We start from the raw sequence: 19,913 nt of genomic DNA, 5'->3' as shown, positions 1-19,913 counted from the left end.
AGGAAGACGCACACCAGCTTGAGTCATTGCGAGGGGATCAGGTATCAGGCATCAAAGAACAAAAAATCAAATCATTGTGAATGAAGGCGAGTGCAGATTGGGGACCCAAGACCCATTTTTAGGCAACGGGACATCCCCTTACGGAAGGGTTGCAGGGAGGAGACGAGCGAGTCAGTCAGGGTACAGTGTAGCAGTGATGAAACATACAACTTTCCTCTAGTTCCTAAATGCTTCCTCCCCCACCCCCAACTATCATGATCCCAATTCTAGCTTCAAGTCTGGCTAGACCAGAGGATGTACACTGGTACAGATAGGAACTGAAAACACAGGGAATCCAAGACAGGTGATCCCTTCAGGGTCAGTGCTGAGAGTGGCGATACTGGGAGGGTGGAGGGAAGGTGGGGTGGAAAAGGGGAACCAATTACAAGGATCTGTATATAACCTCTGCCTTGTGGGATGGACAACAGAAAAGTGAGTGAAGGGAGACGTTGGACCGTGTAATCAAGATATGATAAAATAATAATTTGTAAGTTATCAAGGGTTCATGAAGGAGGGGGAAAATGAGCTGATACCAAGGGCTCAAGTAGAAAGAAAATGTTTTGAGAATGATGATGGCAACAAATGTGCTTGACACGATATATGTATGGATTATGATGAGTTGTACAACTCCCCAATAAAATGATTAAGGAAAAAAATTGTTTTCGTTGCTATTGCATAACTGTCATTTGGATACTGTTATAAATCTGGCAATCCCAGTGAAAAGGTTGTTTGACTCCCAAAGGGGTCGCGATCCACAGGTTGAGAACCGCTGCTCTAAAGTGACTTTAAACCAGCATTTTGTGGTAGTATCATAAGTGGTTGTGTGTTGCCTTGGACCTGGGCCTGGTACAGTACCAGCACCTGCATCACCATTGGTCAATGGGTGTCTTTATCTATCTTGAGTACTATTGTTAAACATGTGGGTGGAATTCATGTACAGAGTTAGGATAAATGATCATTTCTTCAGCTTTTCCTTTTTTAAAAAAATGGTTTCTGAATTCCATTGTAGCGTTAAATGCTAAGGATGGCTCTCAGCAGCCTGTGTTTTTTTTTACTGGGCACACGTGACTCAACAATGTTGTTACAGGACGAACTCACAGATCGAACCAGGTTACTGCTCCCGAATATGTCTTTCTGATTTCTGAGTTGGCAGGGGAACAAAGATTTGCATCTATTGTTGCTAAAAGACTTGAGAGTTTGGTAAGTTTGTCGGTAATGTCAGTTCTAGTTCTCTGCTGAAGGTGCCAACTGGGCTTTCATTGGGAGTTTCATGTTTTGACAGGGGGCGCTCACGCATGGCGATCGAAGAGCGACGGAATCTAGAGATTTGAGCCGGTTCAACTTTGACAACAAGGTACATTTCAACTTTCCATTTGGAGAAAACATGAGTGTTTGGAGTCTACAATAAGGTTTTGTCCTTGTTAGGATGAAACAAATAGGGAAGGTGGTTAATAACTGAAAAGAAAAGTTGTCTTCCCTTTGCTTTAACATCCTGTAAATCCTGTCAGGGAGGAAGGAGTCATGGTGGCCCTTGGGGCAGTGGGGCCAGAGTTTTATTTCCATGGCCCTTAGAGCTAGGATAATAACCGAGGCCTGCAGTTGGGAATCTTAGGTAAAGCTGCCTTTTTTAAAAAAAACCAAAAAACATTGTGCATTTGATTGAAGAGTATCCAAATGCTAAAACTGGTTCAAAAGATTTTTTTTGTATTTATTGCAGTATGGAAGAAACGCTTTAGAAATCGTCATGAAATCAATTGTCAACCTGGACACTCCTCTGGTATCCCCGCCTCCAGAGTACCCGGGGGAGTTCTTCAAAGGTGACTTGTACAGGGAAATGGTTACTGGCCAGTAGGCACCAAACAAAACCTGCTCTAACATAGGCTGGGTTTTATATTTTTAAACACTTTGATCTTGCTCAGAGTGTTCATGTCAGTGCCACAGTCCCTCCAGGCATGATTCAGCGACCTCGAGGGCATTCTTGGAGTTGTGCAGCTGTTCTTTCCCTCCTTTGTTGAGTTGTTCCTCCTCCATTAACCTCAGATTCTTGTCCAATCTTTCGGGTGCCTGTTCTCAGCTTGATCCCATAGAGACAGGCATGAAAGAAGCAAGGATCTCCCTTTCTTTTAATATTAAGCTGAATGTTTAATTTTCAAAAGCATTCAGGCGGTATTTTTTTGGTTTAAGGCTTACAGATCGTCTCAGGGTAATTGTTTTGGGGTATATGCTGTTTTTTAGGTTTTTGCTTCCTATGGATATAATTTGTAAATTTTAAGTCACATATTATTTAGAAAGTAAAGATTGCTTTTTATATTAAAGCTTATTAATACCACAAACTTCACTCAAATGAAGTACTTTTGTTCTTGATAAAGCATGTTATCCAATCTGAGAGTTAGAAAGCATTCATTAAAGTCTGTTTGTCCGGTAACCTCTAACAGTTTTAAAATAGAAGGAACAAGTAGTTAGTGGGGGCTAATGGACATTGTAGAGGAAATGAAAATTGACCTTGTATTAATAGTAGTTAGAACGGATGGGTGAGTATGAGTGGCTCACTCAAATAGTCTTCGATTTACTTAATTTTGTTCATATGTATATGGATATTTCCATTGTTTGAAAGAAATCTTTCAAGTTGTAAGATACTTAAATGTCCTCATGTTTAGCTGCCAAATTTTGCTAGAAATTTCTTTTCCCTACAGTTGGAACTAGTTTTTAATGTTGCTGACAGTCCGTATACATATGTGGAGACTTCGTTGATACAAGTCAGGGCAGCTCAGGATTGCTGGTAGCATCTAAACAAACACACCACCTTGGCCTTTATGTTAGAAAGGGTTCTTTAGAGAAACAAAACCAGAACGCTAATAATTATATAAATATAGATAGATAGATTACATAAGAAATACACAGTTAATTAATCCGTGAAGAAGTACAAATGGCTCAGTGCAGCTCACTCCCATGAGACATCTGTGAGACACTGGCAGTCCTTCAATTCTTGAGGGCTGCTCTTTAGAGCAATTCAGGGTATCCGGGCACAGCAGCAAACAGCAAGGCAGGTCACCAACAGTCAGCCAGAATTCAGGGTCTGACAGTCCACAGCTCAAGAGATGTAAATTCCAATAGCGTGATGAAGCAGGTCTTGAAGGAACCTCAAATTACAGCCACACAGTCCACGGGTTAGGTGTCCCACAGGTATTGTAACTTGCAAATTGAGACACAGAACAAGCAAGTCAGCCGCACACTGGTCCGTGATCGAAGAGCAAGAGACAAGAAAGGCGAGGCTCGCTGAGCCATTTATCTCTCCCCCCTTCAGTTAATCCCACATGTGTTCATTGGCCATGTTGGCACAATAAACCTACTTATCACAGCCTCGTTTTCTGTCACCAGGTTCTTTAAAGTGGTAGCCTAGATACTAGTGTTTTTTGAACCATCCCCCACGCTATCTTTGCCTTACTTTGTTGGTCATGATATGTAACACTGGGGATGGATCTATGCTTATGTTCTTATTTGCACAGGTATTTAACTAGTTAGCTTTCTGCTACATGGTCAAAATTGTTTTAGATGTAATGAGTTGAGTAGTGCACTACTCAGCTGTTAACCCAGAGGTTGCTTGTTTGAACCCACCAGCCACTCTGAGGGAGAAAGGAGAGGCAGTTGGCTTCTGTGAAGTTTCACAGACCTGGAAGCTCCCTGGGGCATTTCTACTAGGCTTGTTGGGAGTCACCTACTCAATGACAGATAGCTGGGACACCTAGGAGTGGAGGCTGGCTGGGACAAGCAGTTAACATGCTTGACCACTAGCTGAAAGTTTGGAGTTTGCAAGTCTACCCAGAGGCCCTTCAGAAGAAGACTGGTCAGCTACTTTTAAAAACTCACTCTGGATATGACAAAATACCCATTTATAAACTATCAAGGGCTGATGAGGAAGCGGGGAGGGAGGGGAAAAATGAGGACCTGATGTAGGGGGTTTAAGTGGAGAGAAATGTTTTGACAAACGATGTGCAGATGCGCTTTACACAATTGATGTATGTATGGATTGGGATAACAGTTGTGTGAGCCCCTAATGTTAAAAAAAGAAACAAAACTCTGTGGCAGGATGTACACTGGTACAGATAGGAACTGAAAATCCAGGGAATCCAGGGCGGATGAGTCCTACAAGACCAGTGGTGTGAGTGGCGAAACAGGGAGGGTAAAGGGAGAATGGGTAGGAAAGAGGGAACCGATTACAAGGAACTATATGTGACCTCCTCCCTGGGGGACAGACAACTGAAAAGTGGGTGAAGGGAGACGTCGGACAGGGCAAGATATGACAAAATACCAATTTATAAACTATCAAGGGGTCATGAGGGAGGGGAGAGCGGGGAGGGAGGGGAAAAATGAGGACCTAATGTCGGGGGTTTAAGTGGAGAGAAAATGTTTTGAGAATGATGTACAAATGCGCTCTACACAATTGATGTGTGTATGGATTGGGATAACAGTTGTATGAGCCCCTAATAAAATCTTTAAAAAACAAAACAAAAAACTCACTCTGTGGCACAGTTAAAGACATTCAGAATCAACCCAGTGGTGGTGAATTTGTTTTCATTTTAAAGACCCTGGGAACTTTATTCCACTCCTTTAAGCTAATAGAAACCGGCCTATTTGATCTGGTGGAATGGGCCTACTGAGTGACAGGATTCTGATGAGCATGTTTCCTTATAGATGTTCGACAAGGACTGATTGGCGTTGGCCTCATCAATGTAGAAGATCGTTCAGGAATTCTAACGCTCGATAAAGGTAACACTTCATTTGTGTGTGCACAAAGCTGTTGCTCCATGGTTAAAAGCTGTTTGTTTTTAATGTTTTTGGCAACTAGGTAGAGAATCTTGAAGTTAGTACTGTTTACTAATTATAAAATTTCTTATTTTGGTTTGATTGAGAGTTTTCAGAGCAAATTGGTTTCCTGTTCAACAATTAATAAGTGTTTTGATTTGTGACATTGGTTGCAATCCTCACAATGTAATAGCGCTTTTCTCACTTTTCTGTTTCCCATGTACCTTTGACCTTTCCTTTCCATCCAGCCATCTGGGCAAGGTTTGATGCCTTTTGATCTCTTGTTCTAGAGAACTTTTTTTTTTTTTGCTCTTTTATTTTATTTTATTTTGAACTTTTTTTTTTAAACAGATCTTTTTCCCCCAGAAAGTGTAAGCATTCCCATTCTCTGCACCCTGCTTTTATTATTATCTGCCCTGCTGTGGGACATTAGTCACAGCTTATGGACCAATATGACACATGCTTATTAAATTGTCTCCCATTTATATGGAGGCCCACTCTTGGTGTTGGCCAGTTTTGTGGGATTTGACCGGTGCATCCCGTTCTCTTCTGTGACCTGCAGAACTATTCAGTGACCTTCAAATGCCGTGGGCTTCACCCCTTCATCCTCATCCCTCCTCTGCCTCTTAGTCCCGTTCCCCCCTTTCACTGTCAACCACTGATGAAACACTCCTACTTTTTCCTCTTCTAGAATATTCCTTAGTTAGAATCGGTCACTCTAACTTTTTCAGTGACTTCTTTCTCTTGGTAACGTGCCCTGAAGATTGTACCAATGTCTTTCCATGGCTTACTTGGTTTCTATCACTCCATTGTGTAGATATAACACAATTGGTTTATTACTCACTTATTGAAGGATAGCTTGCTTGCTTGCTTGTAAGTTTTGGCAGTTATGGCGAAGCTGCTATGAACAACACTCAGTGGTTTTCTGAGGGGCATATGGTTGGGTTTTTTGTTGTTGCCATTTTTAACTTAATTAAACTTCCACGTAGCTTCAAGCCACCAGGACACAACCTACCCCCCCCACCCCAACACCCTTAATCTTCTCAGCTCTTCTGCTGAAGAATTTGGCCTTCATGATGACAGGTTGCTTTGGAAGTTTACCCTTCGCCAGAACTTTGTCGTAGCCCAACCGAACCACGTCAATGATGGGTGCAGCTCCAGTCTTATTTTTGGCAGCATTGACCCTGGTCTGCTCACTGACAAAGGTCCACAATTTATCAAGGTTCACAGTTGGGCCGAAGTTCTGTTTCTTCTTTAAGTGGTAATGCAGCATACCGACTTTTCCAAAGTCACCTGGATGGTATTTGTCGAAGTTGATCCTGTGACAATGCAAGCCACCAACCAGCATTACCCCGGCCTCCTGGGTGCTTCTGATGCTTCCCGATGCAGGCCGTGGCCGTGGTTCACGTGGAGTTTCCGGGTCTTCCTCAGTCTGGAGGGCATGTCGGCAGCCGAAACGAAAGAGGGGGGCATATGGTTTTTGTAGGTTCTACGTTCCCATGATATTTGAGCTTGTCATCCAATTTTTAGGTTTAAAAAAAATCAGCTGACCCCACTCCCTCTAGGAAATTAAACACTTTCACATGATAGCTAGCCCATCTAGGATAGATTGTAGATGACTGCTTTTGCAGCCCCTTGGATCATTTCAGAACCTGGCGTGGCGTGGGGTGGGGTGGGGTGGGGTGGGGGCAGAGTCAGTATCACCCATCTTGGGAAACCCTGCTAGAAGTCAAGGAATGGTGGTAACATGCACATAACAACATTTGCCGTCTTAAGCTTTTTTTCTCTCATGTTAATTACATTCCTAATGTTGTGCAGACATGACTTGCTTTTCAAAACCATTTCATCATTCCCAACAGATATCGTGTGCCCATTGCACAAAAACTCCATTTCCCTTCCTTAGTGTATGGATTTGCCGTTTGTGGATTGTTCACTGAATGGAATCATAAGAGTGTTTGTCCGTATATGTTTGAGTTAACCATTATGCTTTCAAAGTTCGTTCATGTTAGTGTGTGATAGAATTTCTTTTCTCTTTTTAGCACTTTTATGTTCATACGTTCAGAAATGAAGTTGAGGCTGTAAAAATCAATGCCACAAGTATCTGTTAAACATGTATTCTGGCTATGATGCTGGATAGAGCTAGAAGTGGTTAAATTACAGCCCTACTCCAGGCACGGGACATCCCAAAAGTTGTCAGGGAAGAATTAAAGGAAGAGGAAGTGGGACTTGAAGTAGGCCTAGTTGAATAAAACATTTTAATTACCATCGGAATGTACTAAATGTTCACGTACTCTTTATTGCAGATTATAACAACATAGGGAAGTTCTTAAATAGAATTTTAGGTATGGAGGTCCATCAACAAAATGCCTTGTTTCAGTATTTTGCGGACACACTGACTGCAGTTGTTCAAAATGCCAAAAAGAATGGAAGATATGATATGGGAATCTTAGGTAAGTGGAACTTTTTTTGGGGGGCACTAATTTCATACACATTTATCTGAAGTGACACCACTCATTCAGCTTGCTTTCCTTATTTTTAAGCAGGTTTTTTTTTTTGCATACTTTACTTATCAAACAGTTCATTCAGTCATATTCAGAAGATTTATGCAATCACCACTACAATCAGGAATTTTTTTTTTTTTTAACATTTTATTAGGGGCTCATACAACTGTTATCCCAATCCATACACACATCAATTGTGTAAAGCGCATTTGTACATCGTTTCTCAAAACATTTTCTCTCCATTTAAACCCCCGACATTGGGTCCTAATTTTTCCCCTCCCTCCCTGCTCCCCACTCCCGCATGAACCCTTGATAGTTTATAAATGGGTATTTTGTCATATCTTGCCCTGTCCGACGTCTCCCTTCATCCACTTTTCGGTTGTCTGTCCCCCAGGGAGGAGGTCACACACAGTTCCATGTAATCGGTTCCCTCTTTCCTACCCATTCTCCCTTTACCCTCCCTGTTTTGCCACTCACACCACTGGTCCTATAGGGCTCATCCGTCCTGGATTCCCTGTATTTTCAGTTCCTATCTATACCAGTGTACATCCTCTGGTCTAGCCAGTCTTGCAAGATCGAATTCGAGTCATGGTAGTGGGAGCGGGGAGGAAACCTTTAGGAACTGCAATCAGGAATTTTTTAAATGGCATGTGTGTGCCTAATTTTGTGTGTGTGTGATCTTTTTGTCTTTACACTGCTTTTTCTTGTTCAAGACCTTGGTTCTGGAGATGAAAAAGTGAGGAAAAGTGATGCCAAGAAGTTTCTGACTCCGGGGTATTCAACCTCAGGCCACGTGGAGCTGTTTACTGTGAGTTTGGAAAGCGGGACTGTGCAAGTTAACTGTCAGTGTGTGACCGATCGCTCACCTTAAACTCTTTCTCTTACAGATTAGTGTCGAGAGGGGCATGTCCTGGGAGGAAGCCACCAAGATTTGGGCTGAGCTAACAGGACCAGATGATGGCTTTTACTTGTCATTGCAAGTACGATTTATTTTATTATTATTTTTAATCATTTTATTGGGGGCTCGTACAACTCTTATCACAATCCATACATCACTTGAATCAGGTATGTTTGTGCATATGTTGTCCTCATTCTTTTCTAGACATTTACTTTCTATTGAGTCCTTGGTATCAGCTCTTCCACCCACCTACCCAACCCCACACACACACACACCTTTTTCTTTATTTTTTTAAACCAATTTTTAAATTGCCTGTTAAGTGGTGGGTTTACATTTCAAATCTTCAGTTTTGTATTCAGTAGATTTTTAGATTTTTCTTTCACCCAAGTTCGTATCTGTCTGCTCTTTAACGTATTGCTAAGGACTTGCTCCTGTTCAACTTGGGAGTTTTCACATGTGTGCCTTCCTTCCTCGCTTGGTTAATCTATTACTTATTGTGTGTTCATTGGTAGCCATTTTTACTTGGCGTGTTGTGAGATTTTTAACACTAGTCCTCATTTTGAACTTCCCCTGAGTTGGCTCTATGTGGCCTTGATCGCCCTTTGTTTGTCCCTAGGGCGGGGTGGAGTTGACCGGGAGGAGCCCCATCCCAGCAAGTCACAGCCATTTCTCTTGGAACAAATATGGGATGACTGTCAGTTGCTCTAAGTTCCACTTTCATTAGCTAACATGACTCCGGGGACACACAGTCCCTCTGCTGTTACAGGCTGCAAATACTATGCTTACCAAGTTTTTCCCTTTTACTGTTAACCATGTAAAGTAGCAGTTCTCAACCTGTGGGTCACCACCCCTTTGGGGGCCGCCCACTTTATAACAGTAGCAGAATTACAGTTATAAAGTAGCAAGAAAATAATTTTATGGTTGGGGATCGCCACAACATGAACTATTAAAGGGTCGTGGCGTTAGGAAGGTTGAGAACCACTGATGTAAAGTGTAATATTCTGCATTATTGTGTTAGGTGCCCAGGGGTCTCATAAACTTTGTGTCACTATTACTTGACACAAGTAATAAAGGCTCTTTAATGTCCTTGAAGAGCAAATAAAAAATTCTATCCTTTTATTTTAAATCATTGTAAAAAACAGTATCTGAATTCAGACAGCGTGGCCCCACTGAACAATGATTTATTATGTGTGCCAGTTGGGGAAGGATCTTTGCCTTGAGACTTTTCTTTTCCTTCAGTTTTGCTCTAGGTTTTTGCTTGGAACCTGTTCACCGGACTTGAAAAGAAAAACTAATTTTCTACTCTTGTTTTTCCTTGTGGAGCTTTTTTGTAACTCCTTATTTTTTTCTCCTAGGCCCATATTGAAATAAATCCTATACCTAAGTTATCTCATTTCTTTGTTGAGGTGGGTCTTCCATGTCTGTAAACTGACTCACCTCCATTTAGCATCTTGGCATTCTGGCCACGGTTATCCTGCTCGCCCTGGGTGCCTCACACCCCGACGGCCGCCCTGTCAGCCAGGTGACCCTCTGACTGGAGCACCCTGCGTGACTAGGGTTATGATGATGCAAAATTCACTGCACCTCACCCAGGAATAACATGCTCCCGACTCCATCGTTTAGTTGCAAGTACTTTAAACCATCCAGCAAGAGGGAAAGTTGGTTACCTGAAACATCCATATTTTCCTGCCCTCATTTCATTCCCCTTGAGGATTAAGCAGAGGCGTGGCTAATTGTCCAGGTACATACTTGTGCCTTATATCGAAATCTAGAGTTTTCTCAGGAATATCTTGGTCTTCCTACTGCCTGTCTTTCCTACCTCACCGTTGAGAGGTCAGATTGTTTTTGGTGCTGTGGCCTGGTTAACCTTGTCATACATGTGCTTTTTACCCTTTCTTGCAGATGTTACCATCTGCCAAACAGTATGTATGGTCCATGATGTGTGTGGTATCTAATCTTCATATTTCTCCTTTTAATGTAGATAAGGAACAATAAGAAAACGGCCATCTTAGTTAAAGAAGTAAACCCTAAAAAGAAGCTTTTCTTAGTCTATAGACCAAATACTGGGAAACAACTCAAATTAGAAATTTGCTCTGATCTCAAGAAGAAATATAAGAAGGTACTTTCTTGTGTTTATGTTGTCCTGTATGTAAGGACTTATTTAATAGTAGAATATTGATGATGATTTATCTGTGAAGGAAAACCTTTTTCATAAAAGTCAGGTTTTCTTACGTTAATATTTAAGTCTTAATGTGACCAGCATTAGGAAATTGTAAGATCATACTTACTGCCTTCAAGTTAATGCTGACTTGACCCATAGTGACCACCTGTGAGTTTCTGAGACTGCAACTATGGACAGTATTAGAAAGCCAGTCTTTCTCCCTGAGACCTGCTGTTGGTTTTGAAATGCCAACCATTCCGATTGCAACCCAACCTATAAGCCCTACACCAACAAGGCTCGTGAAACCCTGGAAGTGATCTTAAAACGATGCTTTCCATGTTAACTGCAGAAATGACTGGACTTTTCCAACTAAAGGGATGATGTACCAAACCAAAATTGTGTCCGTGTCACTCTACCATGGTGTGCAGTTCCGGGTATTTTGCTTTCAGCCAGGACCGACACTCACTTTGTCAGTACTGGGACAGTTTTAATTGGCTGCCTCTGGAGGTGTTTCTCTCTTTTAGATTGGCAGTTTACATACAGCAATTACATCACAATGAATTTCTTTTTTCCCCACAATGAAATTTTTGCTGCGCTTCACAGGTGGTGTCTGATGATGCCCTGGTGCACTGGTTGGACCAGTATAACTCCTCAGCAGATACTTGTACCCATGCGTATTGGTGAGTTATCTTCCTGTTTCTCATGTATTTTCCAACACAGATTTAAGGAAACCATCCAAACATGCCCTTAGAAGTTAAATGTTCAGAGTATCTTGGGAGGATGTGGTTCAGTCTACAAGAAACTACTGGATCACTATGCACTGCCCACGCAGCCCTCTGCCCATCACCGAGCCATCGTCCAGAATCATTCAATACCTGTACCTGGAGTGTTAAAAACTGGCTTTTCCCTTCCTTCTCTACATGTCCCTCCCCCCTCCTTTCTGTTATTTACAGCATTACTACCACGGTTTTATTTTATTCTGAAAGCGAACTTGAAAGGTACTACAGAGGTACAGGAAGTAGCTAAATCTCTTGGACTGGATCACCCTGTAGAGGTTCTGGAGCAGCCAGCTGTGGTTGGCCTTTCAAGTCCTGAGCTGTCCTTGTGAGGTTCATTTCCGAACCTGCCAGAGAACAGTTACAGCTCTGAGTTTGCTGTTGCGTGTTTTCTCACCCACTAAAGGCGTAATGTTCTTGGGTGTCTGGCCCATTTTTGGGAAAAGGTTATGGGATATAAAAGTTTTTATTCTCCTTAGGCAGGGAGAGAGAGAGAGACACCCCATAGAGAGAAAGAGAGAGAGAGAGTGTGTGTGTGTGTCCCCAAGTCTCTGAGTGTCCCCATCCACCAAGCCGTCTGTTTGTGTGTTCATGCACACGCATATATATGCCCCACCTTCTTATCTCTTGCAGGCGAGGTAATTGCAAAAAGGCCAGCCTGGGATTAGTGTGTGAAATAGGGCTTCGTTGCCGCACGTACTATGTGCTCTGTGGGTCGGTCCTGAGTGTGTGGACAAAAGTGGAAGGTGTTCTGGCATCAGTCAGTGGCACAAATGTGAAAATGCAGATTGTTCGCCTGAGGACAGAGGATGGGCAGCGGATTGTAGGTGAGTCTCTTGTGTTATAGTTTGATGGGGGTGGGGTGGTGGTGATCAGACCCTGCTGCTTTCTTGATTTGCTTCAGCTGTTGTATAGTCCGAGCATTTATTCTGGCCAAAGGCCTGAGCTTGGAGATGGACTAGATTACCCCGTGGGTTCTGCCTGAAGGGGCGCTGTGCTGACGTCTGCCCTGCAGTTTGCTCACTGCTACCACCTCTGTAGGCTTCTGGGAGCAGAGACTGAGCCCAGCCGCCCACCCAGAGTGCTCCCAGCACTGTTGCTGTGCTGCCTTAGAGCCAGACTAAAGCTGTGCTCCACAGTGGGTGACTGCAGCCACTTAAGGGCTAAGGGTGGGCCTGGGACTGCACTTGGCCTAGTTGCTGCTGTTTCTTTTGCAACAACTTTCTCCACCACTCTAATTAAAGGTTAATGGCCATCTAGGAACAATGTGCTTGGCCCCAAAGATTTCTGGTAGTTGCCTGTTGTCATTTAAATGAGTTGCGAGTTTTTCAGAGATGAGGTTTCATACAGAAGTCTGGATTGCCAACTGTAAAGAAACAGCTGATCTAGCATTTATTAACAAGGACAACGAAGTCCCTGGAGCGTCATGTAGTGGTCACACCCCTTTGAGGGGCTGCAAAGATGGCTGCTCTTATAGAAGTAGGAAAGTGCTGTGCTCACCTTTCTAGCTCTTCCATCAAGAAAGTGGGATGGCCCATGTCCCCATCTGGAAGCTTGCTAGGTCCTTTTTTAGTAGCATGGCTGAAGACCCAGAAGGCTTCTGAGGAGGCCGTCTTGGTAATTCTGCATCCCTCTTCCCTTCCCCTTTTGTGGAGCTCTTGTTTGCTCTGTTAACTGTCCTGCCTGGTGCAGGTCTGCGGTGTGCTGTATCCTAAGTGAAATCTGACCCATCCTTGTTCCTACAGGTTTGATCATTCCAGCCAACTGTGTGTCTCCGCTCGTAAACCTCCTGTCAACTTCAGACCAGTCTCAGCAGCTTGCGGTCCAGAGGAAACAGCTGTGGCAGCAGCATCACCCGCAGAGCATCGCAAACTTGAGTAACGCTTAACGAGCAGACAGGTTTCAACATGGATCTGTGGGAATGCTGTTGAAGCATATCATTTGCATAAAAATCAGGGACAGTTTCCAAAGAATTATAATTTTCCCCCCAGTTGTGCGAACACACGCACTTTCTGTCTCTCCCTCTCCCATTTGTTAATTTTTAGGGGAATAAGGACAAGCCTGGAATAGATAGCAGAACTGAAAATCAGCCCTGCCGATGGTGTGGTGCACCTGTCTTTCCTCTTCCTTCTTCTGTGGTACTTCCTGTTTGCTTTTACGTTACCTTGGGTGAGCTGAGGGTGTGTGTGTGCGTGAGTGTGTGCTTGTGTGCTTGCTGGTTTGTGTGTTTGTTAAAGGCTACAAACAGCAATTGGTTTAAGATGCTTGGAACTTCCCACACTGACTTTATTTTTTCGTTCTCCAGTGCTCAGGTATAATGCAGTACATCCATGGCCGGATGCATGTTGATAAATAAAGAGACTGTGTATTAGTTCTCTTCCCCCCGTGACCATAGGCAGTAGGTTTGTTATAGCATGAAACGAGAGGTTGCTATCATCCGTTCAGGTTCTTTTCTTGTTTATCTTCTGACACTGCATGTTTGGAAGCATGCGTACACAAAAATTACCAGAAGTCATGTAACAAAGAGACACCAATGTGTAGCTGTACAGCATTGGGTATTGCATTTTAGTGTTTTTGCCTGGGTGTCGCTTCTGCCCTGTGCGCTCCTTTGCCCCAACCCCCATGCCCCCAGTTTCCCAAGGTATTGAGTACATACTTTCTGGTGTGTGTGACAAAAGTCTCAACGGGTCCCTTTTATGAATGTGTTGATAGTATTCCTAATGCGTGCTGCAAAACAAAAAAGGCTGCAAGCCTGTTTTTCTTGAAATTAGAGTTTCCTTAATTTAAAGAGTTTTAGAAAGTAGTACAAATTGGCTTCCATCTTATACACAAGCTGTTTTTCCCCTTCCTTTTTTACTCCGTTCTCTTTTGTTCGTCCTGTCACTCTTGAGTTTTGACCTAGACACCGAGGATACGCTCAAGGCTTCTGTTGTCTTTCTTTTTGTTGTTATTGTTGTTACTCAGTAACTTGAATATTGTTTATTGTGTTGTAAGACATTGTAGAGTTTATCTCAAACTGTTAAAAATGGTAATGTACAAATGTGAACAGACACTTATCTATAATATGGGTAAGGTTGTTTTTTTTCCTATAATAGATGTTTATAAACAAGTTGAGGGGACAGTTGGTCTTTGTGTTTCCTTTATCTTTTTATTATTATTTTATTTTATTTTTTGCTTGCACAGGTTGCACTATTGAAAAAAGAATTGAGATTGTATAATAAACCTGGTCAACACTGCAAGATACCAGAATCTTGTAGATGTCAAATAAAAAGTTGTTATACTAACAAGCAGTGGACTCTTGCTTAGGCCCTCCCGCCTCCAGCAGGAGTCTGCCAGGGCCCCGCAGGACGTGCATGGTGCCTCAGCATCCACGCGGCCTTATATGCTATGCTGGCTTCCCACCGCCCCAAACCAGTGAGGTGGTGCTGACAGAGGCGCCGGTGCTAGCTTCTTGAGTGTGTTTTAAGTTGAATTACTGTTGTTTGGGTTACTCCCAGAGCTGGCTAAAGGGTGTGGGTTCAGTGAGAAGCTCTCAGAACTTGGTGGCGGGCTAGGGCTGTACCCTCAACACACGTGCAGCCTGAATTCTGGATGTGACATTTGCCATCAGTCTTCTTTTAGATGCTTTCTTGAGAATAGTTTCTGTTCTGCACATTTTGCCCAGTGGATGCAACTCCCCTCGATCCCATCTCAGCCTTTGACTGTGTGGATCTCCACCAGCAGCCACGAGTAGAGGTAGCCCTTTCAACTCAGCAAGGCCTTCCTGTTCCTGTCCCTCCTCCTGCTTCTGCTGTCAGTCCCTGCTCACCTGCCGTTCTCATGCTAGGGTGAAACCGAACTGGGTCCCTTTCCCCTCCCTCTCCCAGGTGGCTGGGCAAGTGCATGCTACCCAGCTCAGGGCAGGACCTTCTTAGTAGGTTTGGGAGTTGTGATGTTTTAGCTAAGCAGTTTCAGAGTGAGGGCTCTTGTCTGTGAGTACTTGGCCCCTACATCTGATGGCATGTTAACTCTGGGACTAGCAGTCTTGCTGCAAAGGGATGTTTTCTTGTCACACAGATTGACAATTAACAATAAGGTCCAAAATCTCTTCTCCATTTTGGGGAAGGTGTACCTCACAAAAAAGGCAGTTGGAAAATTAAAAAAAAATTTTTTTTTAAGGCAATCTAGGAATAAATGGGTGGCCAACTAAGCACAGACCCAAGTGCCTGGCTGTCCCCCTCTCCAAGGTCAGCACTTGACCTGTATCCTGTGCCCGTACCCATGATTTGTGTCAGAGTCCGAGAGTTCAGGTCGGCCAAGGTCCGGCTGTCAGAAGCTCCTATTGTAACAACAGCTCCCTTTGTATAGAAGCAGCTTGTGCACTTCAGACCTGGGAGGAGTCTGGCCCACCTCTGATAGGCCTTTTGTCATCCCCTCTTAGCAATACAGCTCTGAGCATGAAGGTGTGATTACATATCACACTGCTGCTCTCAGAGCTTAGTGTCATTGGTACTGAACCTTTTTTGTTCTTTTGTGGAATTTGGTTGTCTGCTCTAACCTAGCACCCTTGGTGCCTCATGGTCTCTGTGTCTGCATTGAGTAGGATTGCCCAGGTGTGCTGTCAGTGAGGAGTGTTCATGGAGTATCTGTAAATTCAGCTTGTCCAGTGAGCAGTCTTCCCTTTTTCCTGCTCAGTTGCAGATAAAGCCTTCAAGCGCCTCTTTACATGTGTGTATATATCAGCAGAACTGCCTGCAAAGCAGTGGAATCGTGTGTTGTGTACATATATTTATTCTGACCCTACTTGTTAGCACTTCCGAGACATTTTTAGCTGTTGCCCTTTTTTGGGTTCATCTTAAAGAGGTAGGTAACTGCTCTCCATTACCCAGATCCAGGGAACCCAATGTTTTTGAGACACAGCGTTCTGGTCTTAGTGAAACGTTCCCCCTGAATCAGTGGGGCAGGGACCCTGCTACTTTCTGGTTGAGCACGAGGGCCAAGGCCATGATCTGGGCTGGTTCAGAGGGTGGGCACTGAGAAGAGGCAGTCACCCTGTGATGGGGCAGAGGGCCTTGTTTTAACAAGAAGCAGAAGCACGTCTAAGCCATTTCAAAGAATGGTGCTGCGTGAGTCTGCTGAGTGGGTCACAGTTAGTGATGCTTGGTCCTCTGTGACACCACTGACCAGACATCTTTTGTTAGCCAGCCCTCTTGAGGCCTGTGTACACGCCACACATTTTGTGGCTGAAATGTTGTGAGCATTCCACGCAACATCTCTCATTGGCTGCCAATTGCCCACAACGACCTCTAGTGTCTGGTCAGGGCCCAGGAGTAACGGAAAGCTCCTATGGAGACGAGCTCACTAGCCAGCTTTGTTTCTTTCTGAGAACGTGAGGTCGAGACCGAAGCCTGCCCTGTCTCGGTTAGGCTGTGCTTGTGAATATGTATATAGGTGTGTGTATATAGAGAAGTGCTGCTTTCTTCTGAAATCCAAATGTAAATACTTGTACATGGAGAACCCTGCCTCCCTGTGCATCCCTCCTTCCCTCCGCCATGCTGATCCTTGTCCTGAGCTCACTGGCCATGCACTCATAGTTGGCTGTGATTCCATTCTGCATCTGGTCACTAGAATGTGTCTGCTCCGTGTTCGTTTTCACCGTGCGTGAGTGGGTTCTGCTTTTTGTTCTTGGTTTTTACTGTGTACCGCGCATTGTTTGGAGGGGTGTTTGAGTGCTCTCTGAGCCTGTCGGTATGCTTGTTGCTGATGCTCCTAGGAAGCTATAATGAGCCTGTTCTTGTCACATTTCTTAAGAGAATTCTTCCCAAGATTTCTTTCAAGCTCCTCTAACTTCTTCAGTGCATTGGGAATCAAACTTTGCTCCTAGGTCAGCCTCTCCTTTGTAAGGCCGCTAAGGTGGCTCACCACCTAAAAGAAATCTCACAGGTGTGACTCGGCAATGGGTAGCCTGCTGCCTACCCAAGTCTTCCCTCCACCCCACCCCCATCCCCGCAGCCCACCCCCACTTCCTTTAGGAAGCTGGTCTGAGGCTTTACATCAACAAAGAATCCGAGGTTAACTCCCCTGAGCCCAGAGGATGATAGCCGTCAGACCAGACCAGCACCTGGTACGGGATGGTGTCCACATGGACAGCTGAGGTCCTCCTCCCAACACAGCTACTAATGTTGGGGCTAGTTTCTGGACCAGCGGGCAGCCATAGGTGAATGGTGGTTGGATTACAGGGGTCTGCCCTTCCCACTTTTGCCCTTTGTGAGATTAGTGTGAGAGCAAAGTGACCCAGCGCTGGCACTTCAATCAGATACTGTACTTTTAAGAAAACCTGCCTTCATGACTTTCAGGGCAGATTGTGAGCCATTCGCTCACGAAAAGTGCCACTTCATCAGTTGACAACATTGGACGAGGCTGAGTAACTTAATTTGTTGGGGCTTGGGGCCTGGGGCCTAACTTGTCCCCGCTCTCTGGCAATCTTTGGTCTACATAGCTATCACTAGGGCCCTCAGAGGCCAACCCAGACAGCCCTTCAGGGCAGAGGACCAGACATAGGCCCCTTCAGGACACCCCTGTGGCCCAGATTCCCTCCCTCCCTGAGATTCCCTTCCTGAGTCCCACGCCTTCTTGGAGCAGACGTTGCTGACCTGTTTGTCTGTGGGGCTCTTTTGCTATGACAGTATTGATGGCACTGAAGAGGATAAAGTGGCTTGAGCCTCTCTGACTTCTGCTCTATGAGGCAAGGCGAGCCTTTTCCCCTACATAGCACATGGTGGTCGCACTGTTCCCAGAAAACATTGCTCTGCTCATGGTTTCTACTCAGTTTGCAACCTGCTGATACTCTTTTTGAATAACCACTTAGCTATCTACCATCAACCTCGAGAGGCGGGAGAGGTATGCTATGTCTCTGCAATAAAACTTGTGCCAGGTTCTACCTCTGCTGAACAAAGGGTACTTTTATATACCTAGGCTTTGGGCTCTGGCCTTTGCTAACCCAGCATGGTGCGTCATGTGATGGCAACTCCAAATGGCCATGAACTCTGGGTTTGTCTTAGATGTTCTTGGGTTCAAGGCGCCCCCCCGCCCCCCACCCCCACCCCCTTGTCGCAGCCATTCTGTTCTGGAGGCTGTCGGTGCGGGAGGATGCCTGCACGCACTGTTCAGATGAAGCTGCCCTGCTTCTCCAGACTCATGTTGAGCGCCACTGGCCCCACCATGCTGGCGCGTGTCCTAAAAATCCATAGGCTTACTGCAGACATCATGTGCAGGGTTTATTCTTGTAGGTCAAAGCGATCAACCATGAGGCTTAACAGATTCTGTATTTTATTTTCGTCGCCATGTTTTGCTTTTTCTTTTGTAAGATTCTTAAATAAACTGGCTAACGTGCAGATCTTGTCATGTCTTTTTTATCTGGGTTGGAGCGTCCATTTGAGGGGAGGAAATTGGCCATTCTTAGAAAGAACCATAAAGCACGACTCATGTTGCAGAGACATGCTCTGTGGTGTGGGGCATGTCCTTCTGGCCAAGTCCACTGGATGTTGGAGACCTGGTAGTGGCCCTGCCATTTAGTTGCCTTGCTCCTGAGACCTGTTCACTGAGTTTCTTCCTATGAGACGCCACGAAACAGCTGTTGAGCCCTTGGGAAGAGCTGTCCACATCCTCAGCCATGGCTGTTGACAGTCCTGGGGTAGTGGATGTGGTTCGCAGCAACCTTCCCATCATCTCTCAGCCCAGGGAGTCACTTGTCTCTGAAAGGGCAGAACACCTGTACCATGTCCTGTGTCCCTGCTAACACGGAGAGCAGCTGCGTGCTGGGCACTGGCTCCTTAGCCTGCCTCCTTTCTGCAGTTCATGCACTGTCCCTGGCGCAGTCCAACCCCAGGACCTTTGCTTCCTAGTGTCCGTGGAAGTGTTGAGTGAGTAACTGGCTTCTAGCATTCGGTCACATACTGTCCACACATGTTATTAAGTTACAGAGATTGCAGATGAGATTTCCAATGGTTTCAAGAGTAAGAAAGGAAATAAAAGTGCCAAGGAAGGCCATGTGGGTGGCAAGTGCTACCGAATTGCCAGGAGCCCAAGATGTTGACGACAAGGATCCCACTCTGTGACCCAAACTCTGGTGCCCAGGTCACCAGGCAAGACAGCTTCAGGTGAGGTCGATGGCTGCAGGGAGAGAGTGAGTGAGCCTTGAGGCTGATCCAGGGTTCTGGTTGTTTCTTGACAGATACCGAGGGGCCAAGAAGTGTAGTCTGATGCTGTCACTAGACCTGAGGTGGGTTCCCAGAAAGTTGAGTAGGGGTGAGGGAAGACAGCAGAATTGTGAAGCAGAACTGGCAGCGTTAGTGTTGCTGCATGGTAGGCATTGGGTTGCTAACACCCGAGCCATTCCTTGGGAGACAGGTGAGTGAGGGATACGAGCCCCACAATCAAATGGTCCCAAGGAGCGGTCGTGTAATTGGGTAAAATTAAAGAGACATCAGACAGGATAAGGCATGCAAGGGCTCACCTCCTGGACTGCCATTGCAAGGGCTCACCTCCTGGACTGCCATTGCAAGGGCTCACCTCCTGGACTGCCATGACTTCAGCAGCCAGGTCCACACAGATTTCCAGCCAAGGCTTATATACATTCTAGGGGTGTGCAAGCCCCCCCTAATTACAGGTAACCACATACGTAACAATGTACCTTAACCCTAAAGGTCCCTGAGTACATTGGAGGAGCAACCTAACACCAGGTGCCAGGGCCAGGT

The 19,913-nt window shown here is 44.9% G+C and overlaps 1 protein-coding gene and 1 pseudogene across 4 annotated transcripts in view; one reads left to right on the top strand and one right to left on the bottom strand.

The window, feature by feature from the left end:
- Positions 1-18,551, top strand: part of SBNO1 (strawberry notch homolog 1) — a 48,960-nt gene extending 30,409 nt beyond the window's left edge. For all 4 annotated transcript variants that reach the window (XM_004709611.2, XM_004709610.2, XM_045296679.1 and 1 more), the window contains 11 exons: positions 1,127-1,239; positions 1,322-1,393; positions 1,757-1,856; positions 4,732-4,806; positions 7,146-7,292; positions 8,057-8,151; positions 8,231-8,323; positions 10,223-10,360; positions 11,006-11,082; positions 11,812-12,005; positions 12,924-18,551. In XM_004709611.2, the coding sequence (XP_004709668.1) occupies positions 1,127-1,239; positions 1,322-1,393; positions 1,757-1,856; positions 4,732-4,806; positions 7,146-7,292; positions 8,057-8,151; positions 8,231-8,323; positions 10,223-10,360; positions 11,006-11,082; positions 11,812-12,005; positions 12,924-13,066 (1,247 nt within the window). In that variant the 3' untranslated portion in view covers positions 13,067-18,551. The remainder of the gene's footprint in view (positions 1-1,126; positions 1,240-1,321; positions 1,394-1,756; positions 1,857-4,731; positions 4,807-7,145; positions 7,293-8,056; positions 8,152-8,230; positions 8,324-10,222; positions 10,361-11,005; positions 11,083-11,811; positions 12,006-12,923) is intronic.
- On the bottom strand, positions 5,834-6,285 carry LOC115871932 (annotated as a pseudogene).
- Positions 18,552-19,913: the final 1,362 nt, after the last annotated feature.

This window comes from Echinops telfairi, unplaced genomic scaffold (genome assembly GCF_000313985.2).
Source record: "Echinops telfairi isolate 266 unplaced genomic scaffold, ASM31398v2 ScPeMD7_7412;HRSCAF=8450, whole genome shotgun sequence".
NCBI lineage: Eukaryota > Metazoa > Chordata > Mammalia > Afrosoricida > Tenrecidae > Echinops > Echinops telfairi.
The sequence above is the reverse complement of the archived record's forward strand: the minus strand, read 5'-3'. Positions and strand labels throughout refer to the sequence as shown.